The following is a 16,033-nucleotide window of genomic DNA, read 5'->3' on the forward strand; positions in this document are numbered from 1 at the left end:
GGCAGTAGCCGCCAACCGACCGCTAAGGTGGGCCCGGCTCGCGCTTGGCTGCCTGGCATGGCTGGGCCCCCGAGGATCTCCTGGCAGAGGTGGGCATTCTCCTGGGCCGGGTCCGTGGGCGTCTGCGTGTGCAGGGCCTGGTACACCTCTGCCAGGACGATCTGGCGCAGGTTGAAGAGGCCTGGGGGGCAGGAGGAAGGAGACGGGGGGATGGAACTGTGTCCAGGCCGCGCTTTCCAGCCGGGCGGTCCAGGCGCCCCCTTCCCTTCCCTCGGCCCGGCCGCACCTGGGTTGGCCTGCCGGGACTTGATGAGCTTGTCCCACAGCCCCTGGGGGATGGCGCTGCCCGTGCCCCACTGAGACTGGCAGCATCGCCAAGGCCTCACAGGGTGCGGTGCCCCTGGCCCCAGAGCCTTCCCTCTGGTTCTCATCACCGGCTGTCACCAGACTCGCAGGCAACGTGCCTTTCTTTTCAGTTTTCTTTTTTCCGGCCCTCAGCCACGAAAAGGGGTGAAGCCCTGACACTCGTTGCCACATGCATGGACCCTGAGAACACGATGCTCAGCGAGAGAAGTCAGACACAGAAGGACACACAGGGTGTGACCCCACTGAGGGGAAACGTCCAGAACAGGTAGATCCACAGAGTCAGAGTGGGTTCCTGGTTGTCAGGGGCAGGGGAGGGGAGGGAGTGATAACTAAGGGCGTGAGGGACATTTTTGGGGTGATGGAAATGTTCCAAAACAGGACAGTAGTGATGGCTGCACAGCTCAATAAACTGTCCCCGCGCGCTCCGGTGCAGCCTGTGAGAGCATCGCTCTCAGGACGAAGGGCTGACCGCAGGAAGACTGAACGAGCACTGGGTCCGGGGCCCAGAGGCTCAGCTGGGGGTCCCCCCATGGGGAAGACACTGGGACTTGCTGAGACTCCACGGAGACTGGCAGCAGCCCCAGGGCCTCACAGGGCACGGCGCTCCCGGCCCCAGAGCCTTCCCTCTGGTTCTCATCGCCGCCTGTCACCAGACTTGCAGGCAACGTGCCTTTCTTTTCTTTTGTCTTTTTTAAAGGCAACTCTTGAGTACATGTACTTAACATGCAGGGAACCAGTCCTGACTCCTTGATCTGGGGCTTCCAGCCTCCAGAGTCTCGAGGACATCCATTTCTGTTGTTTATGCGCCCAGTGCGTGGGCTTTGATGATGGAAGCTGACACCGAGGGCGTCGCCATGTGCGGGGTGACATCAGTGGAAGAATCCTGTGGCGAGGGCCTGCCTGAGGACCACGCATGCCCGGGCCCTCCCCGGCCCCTGCCCGCAGCCCCGCACCCGCACCCACCTGGGAGCGGAGCTGGTGCATCGCTTGCCAGAACTCATGGAAGTAGGTCTCCAGCTCATCGTGCTGCAGCAGGGAGGGCGGGTCGGGCGTGGGCTTGGTGAACTTGGCCACCACGGCCACCATGGCGATCTGGCGGCTCCCATCCTGCTGCAGGCAGCTCGGCTGCAGGCCGAAGCAGGCCGCGTGCCCGGACTTCCCTTCCTTGGGGAGGGACGCGGGGTGAGGCCCAGCTTCCACAGAGGAGCTCCGGCCCACGGCCGACAGGTTCCTGCACGCACGCAGGCACCAAGGGTAGAGATCCAGGTAGAACTTGCCGATGGATGACCTTCCCCGAGGCCGCGTCCCAGACCGTGTAGAGCCTCACGTCTTCGTGACACACGTTGGCGCCCTCCTCCAGGTCAAAGGTCAGCCCCAGCAGCTCCTGGGAGATGCCCAGCAGCCCGTGCATGACCACCTGCATGGGGAAGGACTCACTGAGCAGGTACTGGTCCTCGTGGTAACACGTCTCCTCCCCCTGGTTCATGTAGTAGCGCAGGTCCCAGGCGTTGATGGGCCCGTCACAGTGCAGGCCCCGCCTCTGGCACTCGGCCTTCTTTAGCTCCAGGATCACGGCCGCTCCTGCTCCCCGAGGGGCTTCAGCTTCTGGGACAGCTCATCTGCGGGCAGAGGGGAGAGGCTCGGCTACGTCCCTGTGGCGGCTCCCCAGCCGCCCCCCCACCCTGCGCCCCTCGAGGCAGAATGGTCTGGGAAGGTGACCCCCAAGGGCTGACACAGTGGGGTCTCAGGCAGCACCACGCCCAGTTAATAAGGTCCGCCTGACGCCCTCCCCACTGGGACTCAGGTGGAGGCGGGGTTACCTAGGAAAGTGGCCACCACCTGGCTGGTCTTGGCCATGTTCATCTCCAGCACGGAGTCGGCACGCGTGCTGAACCCCAGCAGGCAGGACTTCTGGACCTGCAGCCTCACCAGCTCCCCGAGGATCGTGCAGTTCTCCTGGAACCCAGAGACGGCCGGCGCTGGGGACCGTGGGCCATGCTCTCCCTGTGGGACCCCTGGCCAGGTCTCTACATGCGGGCAGGGCTCTCAGGCCACTGGCGGGCACAGCCAATCCCCCTCCCTCCTCCTCCTGGCCCGGATTTCTAGACACTTTGGTGCTGTCCTAACACGTGGTCTTTATTAACACAGGTCTTTTTGGAACCAGAAACAGCGTGAACGTGATGGGCTCTAAGGCCAAGGGCAGGAATAAATGTGGCCAGGCTCTCCAGGAGCCACCCAGGCAGGGGCCTCCCCGGGCTCAACAATACAAACTCGGCTGCCGTGGAGACAGCAGCTCATCCCCACGGCGCCCGAACACCCAGTCCCTGGACGGCGAGACGCCTGTTGCTGCAGGTGGCCCATGGCTCGTTGGTGAGGCCCGGCCCCAGGCGTACGCCACCTTCTCTGGGGCCACCTCTCCGGTTCTGCGGTGGGGTTCTCCTGGAAGCCCCCAGTCACCACAGGACCAACGTGGCCTGTCTGCAGCCCAGGAAGGTGGGGACACAGGACTGTTCCCCGTGCCCCCTGCATCACCCGCGAGGCCCAGCAAGCACCAGTGGTGTCTGCAGGGAAGATGAAGGGCTCGTGCACAGCCCCCATCTACTGAAGATGCTAAATGGCAGAAGCGCAGACTGCAGCCACACGCGGTGTGGACCAAACGCAAGTGTCCTTACAGGACCCGATGTCTGAATGTCAAGGCCGTGCCCAGGCCACAGTGAGAAGGCCCAGACACCACGCAAGGCACAGAGGGGGGATGGGGGGAACATCTGCGAATCTGAGCTCATCAGGCATCACCCCAGAGGGAGAGGGAGAGGGAGAGAGGCAGAAGGAGATACGGAGGGAGAGGGAGAGAGAGGGAGGGAGAGACTTCTCTCCCTTCTCTGGGGGTTCTCTAGTGCAGCCAATGCTGAAAACCACTGCATTTCAGGAAATGGGTCCTCATAGAAAAGTTAAATAGTAGCTCATGGCATTATCGACACATAATAAAAAGGCCCAAAATCTTGGGGAGTCAGGGAGGGGAGCTGGCGGCTGCCTCGTAAATGAGGAGAGATTGGGCGTCAGAGAAGGGGCCTGTGCAGCCTGCCGCCCAGGGCCCCGTAGACGTCATCTCCCAGCTGTGGTCCAGGGCTGGGAGTCAGCGGGGAGGTCAGGCCGTCCAAGCATCAACGTTGACTTCAGGGCTGATCTAAAATGTGCCTCGTGTCTGTTGAAGCAGAAAAAAGAGAAAACAGTGGGGAGAGCATGGGAGGGGGAGGGAGCCCCCCTCCTCAGCCCTTCTCCCTGTCTTCCTCCCTCCCTCTCCCTCGCTGCCTCTCACTCTCCCTCTCCCTCCATCTCTCCCTCTGCCTCTCTCTGTCCCTTCCTCTCCCTCTCTCCTTCCCTTTCTCCCTGGCCCTCTCTCCCTGTCCCTCTCTCCCTCCCACTTTCCCTGTCCCACTTTCCCTGTCCCTCTCTCCCTCTACCTTGTTCCCTCTCCTTCTCTCCCTCCCTCTCTCCCTCTCCCTCCCTCTCTCTCCCTCTCCCTCCACCTCCTTCCCTCTCTGGTGAGGGAAGGAGGTGGAGGGAGAGGGAGAGAGAGAGTGGGAGAGGGAGGTGGGAGAGGGAGAGAGAGGTGGGAGAAGGAGAGGGAGAGGGAGAGAGGGATGTCTCTCCCTCCCTCCCTCTATCCCTCCCTCCCTCCCTCTCTCCCTCTCCCGCTCCCTCTCTCCCTCTCCTCCCTCTCCCTCTCCCTCCAACTCTCCCTCTCTCTCTCCATCTCCTCACTCCCTCCCAGAGAGGGAGAGACAGAGGGAGAGGCAGAGACGAGGGAGAGGGAGATAGGGAGAGGGAGAGGGAGGGGGCAGAGAGGGAGAGGGAGGGGGGAGGAGGGAGGGAGGGAGAGGGGAGAGAGGGAGAGGGAGAGAGGGAGGGAAACAGGGATCCCTCTCCCTCCCTCTCCCTCCCTCTCCCTCTGAGTCTCCCTCTCTCACACTCTGTCTACCCTCTCTCAGGAAGGAGTGGGAGCAGGAGGGAAGGAGAGGCAGAGAGGGAGAGGGAGAGAAAGAGAGACAGACAGACAGAGACAGAGAGAGAGGAGAGGAAGCAGGGAGAAAACAGAGAAAGAACACACCATCTACATTTCTGTCAAATGACACCGGGGATCCTTACACAACCAGGAGAAAATTACACAGCGAGGCTCTTTCTCAGCTGGAACTGCAACTGCAGACGGGGCCAAACACCACCAGGCTGGCCACACATGTCCAGCCGCTGCCCCAGTCCCGTGAGTCTGGTCAACAGGGCTCTGAGTGTCTGCTCCAGGGAGCTGGGGTTTACCCTCTCACCCGGGAGGCTGGGCCAAGCCAGTAGGGCCCCGGGCTGGACACATAGGGGGGAAAGCATCCCCACAGGACAGCTTGTGCGAGCAGATTCAGCTGCCAGATTCTAGAGGCCCGGGATCACCCTGTGGCCCGTGAAACCCAGGAGCCACGAGGGTCTTGCATCGTGATTCCTGTCCGTTGGACTGTCAAGTTTATGTAGGGAATCTTGGAAACAGTGGTAACAAGACTGAATTGGAACGAGCTTTAGGCTATTATGGACCACTCTGAAGTGTGTGGGTTGCTAAAAACCCTCCCGGCTTCCCTCTTGTTGAACGTGAAGATCCCCAAGATGCAGCCGATGCTGTCCGAGAACTAGATGGGAGGACGCTAGGTGGCTGCCGAGTAAGAGTGGACCTGTGGAATGGGGAAAAGAGAAGTCGAAATCGTGACCGCCTCCTTGGGGTCGTCGCCCTCGAGATGATTATCGGAGGAGGAGTCCTCCACCTCGCCACACATCTCCAAGACGGAGAAGCTTCTCCCTCAGCCAGAGCAGGTCCCTTTCTAGATATAGGAGAAGAGAGAGATCACTGTCCCAGGAGAGAAATCACAAGCCGTCCCAATCTTTCTCTAGGTCTCCTAGCCGATCTAGGTCAAATGAAAGGAAAAAGAAGACCACTTTGCAAGAGGGGTGGTGTACAGGAAATAACTTCATTTGACAGGAGTATGTACAGAAAATTCAAGTTTTGTTTGAGACTTCCGAAGCTTGGTGCACTTTTTAAATGTTTTAGCTGTTCACATCTGTTTGTCTCTTGGGACAGTGACACATAAAGGTATCATTCTCTATGGTTTGAAATGGGTCATATGAGGCATGTGATATGAAGAATTGTTACCTTACAATGTTCCCTTAAGCAAAATTGAATTTGCTTTGAATTTTTGGTCTTGCCTGGACTGATAGTAAAACTCTGACTCCTGCCCAGCTAAAGTGTGATGTTTACTATTATGGAAACAACACTGGCAAACATTGAAAAGGCTTTCTGTAGCTGGGATATGGTATGCAGCTGTAGTTAAGCAAGCAGTCTTTAAAAGGTGCTGTGAACACAAGCCAGCAGGTAAAAATTAAAGCTGCACCCTTACCCTAGATTAGAGGTTTAAAAATTCCACTAGTCTTCACACCGGACAAGAGGTTGTCCAGTACTGAGCTCTGACCGCCACAGTAAAAGTCAGCTCTACCCACCACCAGAGCCTCCCATCAAGCCTCTTAGATAGCCTCAACCACCAGAGGGCAGAGAGCAGAAGCAAGAAAAAACTACAATCCTGCAGCCTGTGGACCAAAAAACACAGTTACAGAAATATAGAGAAGATGAAAAGGCAGAGGGCTATGTACCAGATGAAGGAACAAGAAAAAACCCCAGAAAAACAACTAAATGAAGTGGAGATAGGCAACCTTCCAGAAAAAGAATTCAGAATAATGATAGTGAAGATAATCCAGGACCTCAGAATAAGAATGGAGGCAAAGATTGAGAAGACGCAAGAAATGATTAACAAAGACCTAGAAGAATTAAAGAACAAACAAACAGAGATGACCAATACAATAACTGAAATGAAAACTACACTAGAAGGAATCAATAGCAGAATAACTGAGGCAGAAGAACGGATAAGTGACCTGGAAGACAGAATGGTGGAATTCACTGCTGTGGAACAGAATAAAGAAAAAAAGAACGAAAAGAAATGAAGACAGCCTAAGAGACCTCTGGGACAACATTAAACACAACAACATTCGCATTATAGGGGTCCCAGAAGGAGAAGAGAGAGAGAAAGGACCAGAGAAAATATTTGAAGAGATTATAGTCGAAAACTTCCCTAACATGGGAAAGGAAATAGCTACCCAAGTCCAGGAAGCGCAGAGAGTCCCATACAGGATAAACCCAAGGAGAAACATGCCGAGACACATAGTAATCAAATTGGCAAAAATTAAAGACAAAGAAAAATTATTGAAAGCAGCAAGGGAAAAATGACAAATAACATACAAGGGAACTCCCATAAGGTTAACAGCTGATTTCTCAGCAGAAACTCTGCAAGCCAGAAGGGAGTGGCATGATATACTTAAAGTGATGAAAGGGAAGAACCTACAACCAAGATTACTCTACCCGGCAAGGATCTCATTTTGATTTGATGGAGAAATCAAAAGCTTTACAGACAAGCAAAAGCTAAGAGAATTCAGCACCACCAAACCAGCTCTACAACAAATGCTAAAGGAACTTCTCTAAGTGAGAAACACAAGAGAAAAAAAGGACCTACAAAAACAAACCCAAAACAATTAAGAAAATGGTCATAGGAACATACATATCGATAATTACCTTAAACGTGAATGGATTAAATGCCCCAACCAAAAGAGATAGACTGGCTGAATGGATACAAAAACAAGACCCATATATATGCTGTCTACAAGAGACCCACTTTAGACCTAGGGACACATACAGACTGAAAGTGAGGGGATGGAAAAAGATATTCCATGCAAATGGAAATCAAAAGAAAGCTGGAGTAGCTATACTCATATCAGATAAAATAGACTTTAAAATAAAGAATGTTACAAGAGACAAGGAAGGACACTACATAATGATCAGGGGATCAATCCAAGAAGAAGATATAACAATTATAAATATATATGCACCCAACATAGGAGCACCTCAATACATAAGGCAACTGCTAACAGCTATAAAAGAGGAAATCGACAGTAACACAATAATAGTGGGGGACTTTAACACCTCACTTACACCAATGGACAGATCATCCAAAATGAAAATAAATAAGGAAACAGAAGCTTTAAATGACACAATAGACCAGATAGATTTAATTGATATATATAGGACATTCCATCCAAAAACAGCAGATTACACGTTCTTCTCAAGTGCGCACGGAACATTCTCCAGGATAGATCACATCTTGGGTCACAAATCAAGCCTCAGTAAATTTAAGAAAATTGAAATCATGTCAAGCATCTTTTCTGACCACAATGTTATGAGGTTACAAATGAATTACAGGGAAAAAAACGTAAAAAACACAAACACATGGAGGCTAAACAATACGTTACTAAATAACCAAGAGATCACTGAAGAAATCAAAGAGGAAATCAAAAAATACCTAGAGACAAATGACAATGAAAACACGACGACCCAAAACCTATGGGATGCAGCAAAAGCAATTCTAAGAGGAAAGTTTATAGCTATACAAGCCTACCTAAAGAAACAAGAAAAATCTCAAGTAAACAATCTAACCTTACACCTAAAGAAATTAGAGAAAGAAGAACAAACAAAACCCAAAGTTAGCAGAAGGTAAGAAATCATAAAGATCAGAGCAGAAATAAATGAAATAGAAACAAAGAAAACAATAGCAAAGATCAATAAAACTAAAAGCTGATTCTTTGAGAAGATAAACAAAATTGATAAGCCATTAGCCAGACTCATCAAGAAAAAGAGGGAGAGGACTCAAATCAATAAAATCAGAAATGAAAAAGGAGAAGTTACAACAGACACTGCAGAAATACAAAGCATCCTAACAGACTACTACAAGCAACTTCATGCCAATAAAATGGACAACCTGGAAGAAATGGACAAATTCTTAGAAAGGTATAACCTTCCAAGACAGAACCAGGAAGAAACAGAAAATATGAACAGACCAATCACAAGTAATGAAATTGAAACTGTGGTTAAAAATCTTCCAACAAACAAAAGTCCAGGACCAGATGGCTTCACAGGTGAATTCTATCAAACATTTAGAGAAGAGCTAACACCTATCCTTCTCAAACTCTTCCAAAAAATTGCAGAGGAAGGAACACTCCCAAACTCATTCTATGAGGCCACCATCACCCTGATACCAAAACCAGACAAAGACACTACAAAGAAAGAAAATTACAGACCAATATCACTGATGAATATAGATGCAAAAATCCTCAACAAAATACTAGCAAACAGAATCCAACAACACATTAAAAGGATCATACACCACGATCAAGTGGGATTTATCCCAGGGATGCAAGGATTCTTCAATATACGGAAATCAATCAATGTGATACACCATATTAACAAATTGAAGAAGAAAAACCATATGATCATCTCAATAGATGCAGAAAAAGCTTCTGACAAAATTCAACACCCATTTATGATAAAAACTCTCCAGAAAGTGGGCACAGAGGGAACCTACCTCAACATAATAAAGGCCATATATGACAAACCCACAGCAAACATCATTCTCAATGGTGAAAAACTGAAAGCATTTCCTCTAAGATCAGGAACGAGACAAGGATGTCCACTCTCACCACTATTATTCAACATAGTTCTGGAAGTCCTAGCCACGGCAATCAGAGAAGAAAAAGAAATAAAAGGAATACAAATTGGAAAAGAAGAAGTAAAACTGTCACTGTTTGCGGATGACATGATACTATACATAGAGAATCCTAAAACTGCCACCAGAAAACTGCTAGAGCTAATTAATGAATATGGTAAAGTTGCAGGATACAAAATTAATGCACAGAAATCTCTTGCATTCCTATACACTAATGATGAAAAATTTGAAAGAGAAATTATGGAAACACTCTCATTTACCATTGCAACAAAAAGAATAAAATACCTAGGAATAAACCTACCTAGGGAGACAAAAGACCTGTATGCAGAAAACTATAAGACACTGATGAAAGAAATTAAAGATGATACCAACAGATGGAGAGATATACCATGTTCTTGGATTGGAAGAATCAACATTGTGAAAATGAGTATACTACCCAAAGCAATCTACAGATTCAATGCAATCCCTATCAAATTACCAATGGCATTTTTTACGGAGCTAGAACAAATCATCTTAAAATTTGTATGGAGACACAAAAGACCCCGAATAGCCAAAGCAGTCTTGAGGAAAGAAAATGGAGCTGGAGGAATCAGACTCCCTGACTTCAGACTATACTACAAAGCTACAGTAATCAAGACAATATGGTACTGGCACAAAAACAGAAACATAGATCAATGGAACAAGATAGAGAGCCCAGAGATTAACCCACGCACCTATGGTTAACTAATCTATGACAAAGGAGGCAAAGATATACAATGGAGAAACGACAGTCTCTTCAATAAGTGGTGCTGGGAAAACTGGACAGCTACATATAAAAGAACGAAATTAGAATACTCCCTAACACCATACACAAAAATAAACTCAAAATGGATTAGAGACCTAAATATAAGACTGGACACTATAAAACTCTTAGAGGAAAACATAGGAAGAACACTCTTTGACATAAATCACAGCAAGATCTTTTTTGATCCACCTCCTAGAGTAATGGAAATAAAAACAAAAATAAACAAGTGGGACCTAATGAAACTTCAAAGCTTTTGCACAGCAAAGGAAACCATAAACAAGACGAAAAGACAACCCTCAGAATGGGAGAAAATATTTGCAAATGAATCAACAGACAAAGGATTAATCTCCAAAATATATAAACAGCTCATTCAGCTCAATATTAAAGAAACAAACACCCCAATCCAAAAATGGGCAGAAGACCTAAATAGACATTTCTCCAAAGAAGACATACAGACGGCCACGAAGCACATGAAAAGATGCTCAACATCACTAATTATTAGATAAATGCAAATCAAAACTACAATGAGGTATCACCTCACTCCTGTTAGAATGGGCATCATCAGAAAATCTACAAACAGCAAATGCTGGAGAGGGTGTGGAGAAAAGGGAACCCTCTTGCACTGTTGGTGGGAATGTAAATGGATACAGCCACTATGGAGAACAATATGGAGGTTCCTTAAAAAACTAAAAATAGAATTACCATATGACCCAGCAATCCCACTACTGGGCATATACCCAGAGAAAACCGTAATTCAAAAAGACACATGCACCCGAATGTTCATTGCAGCACTATTTACAATAGCCAGGTCATGGAAGCAACCTAAATGCCCATCAACAGACGAATGGATAAAGAAGTTGTGGTACATATATACAATGGAATATTACTCAGCCATAAAAAGGAACGAAATTGAGTCATTTGTTGAGACGTGGATGGATCTAGAGACTGTCATACAGAGTGAAGTAAGTCAGAAAGAGAAAAACAAATATCGTATATTAATGCATGTATGTGGAACCTAGAAAAATGGTACAGATGAGCCAGTTTGCAGGGCAGAAGTTGAGACACAGATGTAGAGAATGGACATATGGACACCAAGGGGGAAAACTGCGGTGGGGTGGGGATGGTGGTGTGCTGAATTGGGCGATTGGGATTGACATGTATACACTGATGTGTATATAATTGATGCCTAATAAGAACCTGCAGTATAAAAAAACAAACAAAACAACTAATACTAAACTTTCATTGGGTTATTTGTATGGAAATATGTTAATATAAATGTTTCAGACATTACATGAAATTTCTAAAAATCTTATATGTTCTGGTATAATGTTATAAGTCATAATCCTAGTTATTACTTTAAAATGTATATCTCAGAAATAACTAATTTTCTTGTCAACTGCATTATTATGAACTTTCATCAAATCTTTAACCGTGGTCATTTTTAAGTCTTTTGTCATTTACAGACAGTTCTGGGTGTACTCTGATGAGTTTGCAAATATGTTCCTATAAAAGGGTTTCATCTTCAAGAAATTCATGGAAAAGACTCTGACAAGTACAGGTTTCTGGTAACTGACTGTACTGCTGAACTGAATGAATAAGCATTTTCAGAACTCTAATGAAAAACTGATGAACTCATAAAAGTGCTAACAAAGGATCAAGATAAAAAAAAATTTAATTACATGGGACTGAGTGAACTGATGAGGATGAGTATAATTTTTGTGACTTTCTGTCTGAATTAAAAAAAAAAAAAATCCCACAAGGACTCAGAGGCAAAGAATATACAAATCAATTTTCACCGCAAAGTAAAGGAGCTGTTACAGTGGAGGATTACTGGACTGAATGTCAATATTATGACATAGTATGAGTATGTTTCATGTTTGGTAATTGCAATCATTGTTGCTTTTGTTGTGGTCATCCATGTACAATGCTTGGTGTCAGTCTATTTATCTCTTGTAAAAATAAAATACAGTGTGTGTGTGTGTGAAAAAAAAAATGCTCTAGTTTTCCTGAATACCTAAAATATAATTACAATACATTTAAAAAAAAACTGTTATGAGTGAAAAAGAAACAGATTAATCAGTAAAAAAAATAATAGGAAAAAAAATATGAACAGGTATTTTGAAAAAAAAAAAATTAATTCTTGTAGTGTGTTACGAAAGATGACTGAACCAAAAGGATAACGGTGTTTCTGGTTCTGTTGTTAGTGTTCTCCATGGAAACATCGCGGAAGCTTCTGGACTCAATTTCCTTCCCCATGTGTGAATGTCATTGAAAATATCCAACTCCATTCTATCCCCATAGAACTTCAGAAACTAAGCAAAATGAAGACTCAAAATTCATTTCAAATAATGAAATGAAAATATAATGTAGAATGGAACTGGGAAAATACCTGGTTTAAATTCTGGAAAGTACTAACTATACAACTCTGGATAAGTTGCTTAATCTTGTTTAGTCTGATTTCATGCGGATCTCACAGGATGTTACGATGATTAATTTAATACCTTTGTATAACGTACAGTGTTATGTAATTTCTTCTTGTTCTTCTTGAGTCAATTCATATCTTTAAGCAACTCACTTTAAAAAATAGTTACTTACTTGCTTAAATTACTCTTACCTTCTATTATCAGCTGAATTGTGTCCTGCTCAAGTTAATATGTGGAAGTCTTAACCCCCAATACCTCGTAATATGACTGGATTTGGAGATAAGGCCCTTAAATAGGTAACTGAGGTCAAATGAGCGGGCTCTAGGTCCAATATGACTGGGGTCCTTATAAAAAGAAAATATTAGGACACAGGCATGCACAGAGAGAACAAAGTGATTATTAGTAACCACGATCATGTCCTGAATGCATGGAACACGTCACCATTTGCCAACCACCCTGTCAAGTCAGCAGAAACTACAGAAATTGAGAGCTCTCCGCAGAAATTCACACACCCGTGCACCAGGTAACAGACCACAGGCAGACGTTCACTCAGCCTTTCACGTGTCCCTCATGGAGGGCACGCTCTCTCCTGGGCGGGGCGAGCACAGACACTTATCGGGAGGTTTACTACTTTTAAAATGCGTTGAGTCTGGAGCCTGTGCTCCACAACAAGAGAGGCCGGGACGGTGAGAGACCCGCGCAGCGCGATGAAGAGTGGCCCCCCCACTTGCCACAACCAGAGAAAGCCCTCACACAGAGACGAAGACCCAACACAGCCAAAAATTAGTTAATTAATTAATTAAAAATTAAATTATATAAAATTAATTAAATATAAATATATTATATATTTATATATATAATATATATAAATCTATAAATATATAACATTAAATTAAAATTTAAAAAATTAATTAATAAAAAAATCAACCACTGCAATTAAATATTATTATTATATTTTTTTTTTTTTCTGGGTGAAGTAGAAAAAATAGCTTTATTGCTCTGCCAGGCAAAGGGGCACACAGCGGGCTCGTGCCCCTCAAAACAGTGTGTCCCTAAACCGGGAGGATTTGGTGAGGAGTTTTATAGCAATGGTTCAAGGGCGGGTTGCTGATAAAGATTACGGTGTGGGCAAGGCCTGCACTCCTTTAATCTGGCCTCAGGGGGTCTTCTCCTAATGAGCTTCTTTTGGTTCCTTTAATCTGGTCCCAGGTGGTCTCCTGATGAGCTTCTCGAGATGATCAAACTCTGGTCTTCTCTGGAATGAAGAATGCTAACATCTTCCATTTGTTGGGGGTTTTAGTTCGGTGATCAGAGAAAAATCACGACGCTGAAGTGCCACTTTAAAACCATCAGGATGGCAAAAGGCTCTAGGAAGCGCTGATGCGACTTCAACTTGGCTCCGGCTCCGCACAACATCCACCTGGCAGAGTCCCGGGGCCATCCAGGCGCCGCGAGCGCGGAGCTGGCAGGTCCCGGGCGGACCCCGAGGGCGCGCCGCTCCCCTGGGTGGGGGTTGGCAGGCAGGAACGCGCCCCCTGGGCACGGTTGCGGCTCGGGCGCCGGATGTGGAGCCCCAGCACGATGCCCCCACGGCGCCCGGGGCTCGGCGCGTGGACCACGGCCCGGCACACCACAGTCCAGCGAGGCCACCGGGGCTTTGCTTTCGAGAACCCGATCGGAGTAGGCATTTCGAAGCGGACCCGCCGCGCGGTCCATTGCCCCCCGCGGACCCTGCTGGGAGGACAGGGCCTCGGAGGAGAGGATCAGAGAGAAGCGGGGGGGGGTGTTTACTGGGGTCCGCGGGAGCCCCTGGGCGCGGGGAAAGGGCCGCCCGGCAGGCTCCGGGGAGCAAGCGCCCCCGGCCCGGACAGACCGCGCGCCCGGGCGCAGAGCCGGGCCTGCGTTCGGGGAAAGTTGCAGTTCTCCTCCGGCGCCCGTCCCCGCGCCCCCGGGACACCCGACACCTGGGCTCCGCGTGCGCGGCGGCCGCCGCCCCCAGCAAGTTTCCCCAAGCGCCCCTACCTGGGTCCCCGGCCGCGGAGGGGCCGGTTTCCGCGCCGCTCCTGCAGGCACACAAAAGAGCGGGGCGGCTGCGGAGTCTGCGGGTGGCCCCCGGGCACCCGCCCGGACGTAAACAAACTCCGGGGTCCGCGCTGGGCGCCCCACGCCTGGCGGGGGAGCGGCGGCGCGGTCCCCGCCTGCTGACAGCCGGGGGCCGCGGCCGGGGCCCGGGCCGGCCGGGGAGCGCGGACGCCCGCCCGGCCACCCGCCCGCCTGGCCGGAGCCGGGCCGCGCCGCCGCCGCCGCCGCCACCGGCCGCTCTGACCCTCTCCCGAGCCGGCGGCACCACAGCGCCACCAGCCCCGGCTCCGCCGCGCCGGCGGCAGTGGCGGCGGCGGCTCCTCCTGGAGAGGCAGGCGCTTCACCCCCACAGCAACTCCCCACAGACTTTTCCCGGGAATACGGCGGGCCGGGGGTGCGCGGCCGGGCGCCGCCGCCAGGCAGCAGCCCCCTCCCGGCGCAGCGCCCGCCGCCGCCGCCCGCTCCCCCGCAATTATATATTAAAAAAAAAAATGCGTTGATACAACCATGTCTCACCTTTGCTTGGATCAGTCAGCAAACGCTTTTTGGAAACCCCAAATTCTCCACACTCCTACCTTTCCGGCTGCCCTGCTCCTCAGGCCGGGTTCCCATGGGAGGTGGGGCTGCGTGCGGACGCACGACGAGTGCACTGACGTCCTCGAGCCCCGCCCCCACGGGGCCGCCTGCCGGTTGGAACGGCAGCCCCCTGGCGCGGAGAGCGATGAGGCCGGCGCCGAAGTGAGCCCCGCACGGAGGGGCCTGCCTAACTGGGGCCCGTGGCCCTGCGTCTTCTGGCTGCGACGCGGGTCTTACCATTTTATTTGTCAATTATATCTCAACAGAGCTGAGGAAAAAAAGAAGGAAAACAACAGGGTCATCTTGGATAGTTTCCCTTCCTGTACTGCCACACTGTCCCCCCAACCCCCAAGTCCCTTAGGATAAAGTATAAAAGTTAAATAGTTAAAAACAGAAAGAAAGAGTCACTCCCTTACCTGAGGAAAGAAGGAACATTCCACTCAGACACAGTAAAACCGGCCAGTGCAACCAACGGAGCCAGGGGTCAGGGGCAGGCTGTCACCCTTGCTCCAAACAATGGTGTGGAGAAGCAAAGAGCACACCAGATCAGAGAAGGAGGCTGCACTGCACAGGGAAAGCCCACAGAAAGGGACTCACACGCAGCTGTTCCGAGGCCAGAGACGAGAGAGGAAGGCCTGCTGCTGGGAGAGCCTGCTGACCGCCCTTCAACATGGGCACTTAGTGCCTCCACAGAGAAAAGAACAGCCGGCCTTCCCGTGGAGGTAAGTCTCCATCAGTTCCGCAGGACCCGAAAAGAGGTACCCTTCAAGAGCATTCCAGGTTAGGGCAAATCTAAGCATTTCAGCTGAAAATCACTTCTGTGGAGGGCCACAGACTGCAGGTGCTTTAAATCTGAACTTGCAGACATCTCATGTACCAAAGCTTCCAGGAGGTCAGTTACAGTAGATGAGAGCATGAGATAATAAAAGTGTCACCTTGTTTGCAATTCCAATACCAAACTCGAAAATCAGTCCAGTAATGTCATCTCCCAAAAGTACAGTCAGAAATGATTTACACAGTTCCGAGCAACGGTGTTTATTTTCATACAAGGAACGGTGCTTGTACACTTGCCAGGCTGGGCCAGAGGCAGGGCCATCCCAGTCCTCTACCTTGAATGAGGAGGACTCAGGTAGGGAATGGTGTACTTCATGACATCAGTCTCAAAA

General features: G+C 49.2%; 1 protein-coding gene across 1 annotated transcript; it reads right to left on the reverse strand.

The window, feature by feature from the left end:
• Positions 1-22: 22 nt before the first annotated feature.
• LOC309651599 (uncharacterized protein) lies at positions 23-14,903 on the reverse strand (the record flags this gene model as incomplete). Its single annotated transcript, XM_082444430.1, is given in 7 exon segments — positions 23-181; positions 1,330-1,647; positions 1,649-1,941; positions 1,944-1,985; positions 2,187-2,322; positions 14,232-14,812; positions 14,867-14,903. Coding segments are annotated over 7 exon segments (1,566 nt in total).
• Between the last annotated feature and the right edge of the window lie 1,130 nt (positions 14,904-16,033).

Source organism: Balaenoptera physalus, assembly GCF_965194825.1.
Source record: "Balaenoptera physalus genome assembly, chromosome: 21".
Classification (NCBI taxonomy): domain Eukaryota; kingdom Metazoa; phylum Chordata; class Mammalia; order Artiodactyla; family Balaenopteridae; genus Balaenoptera; species Balaenoptera physalus.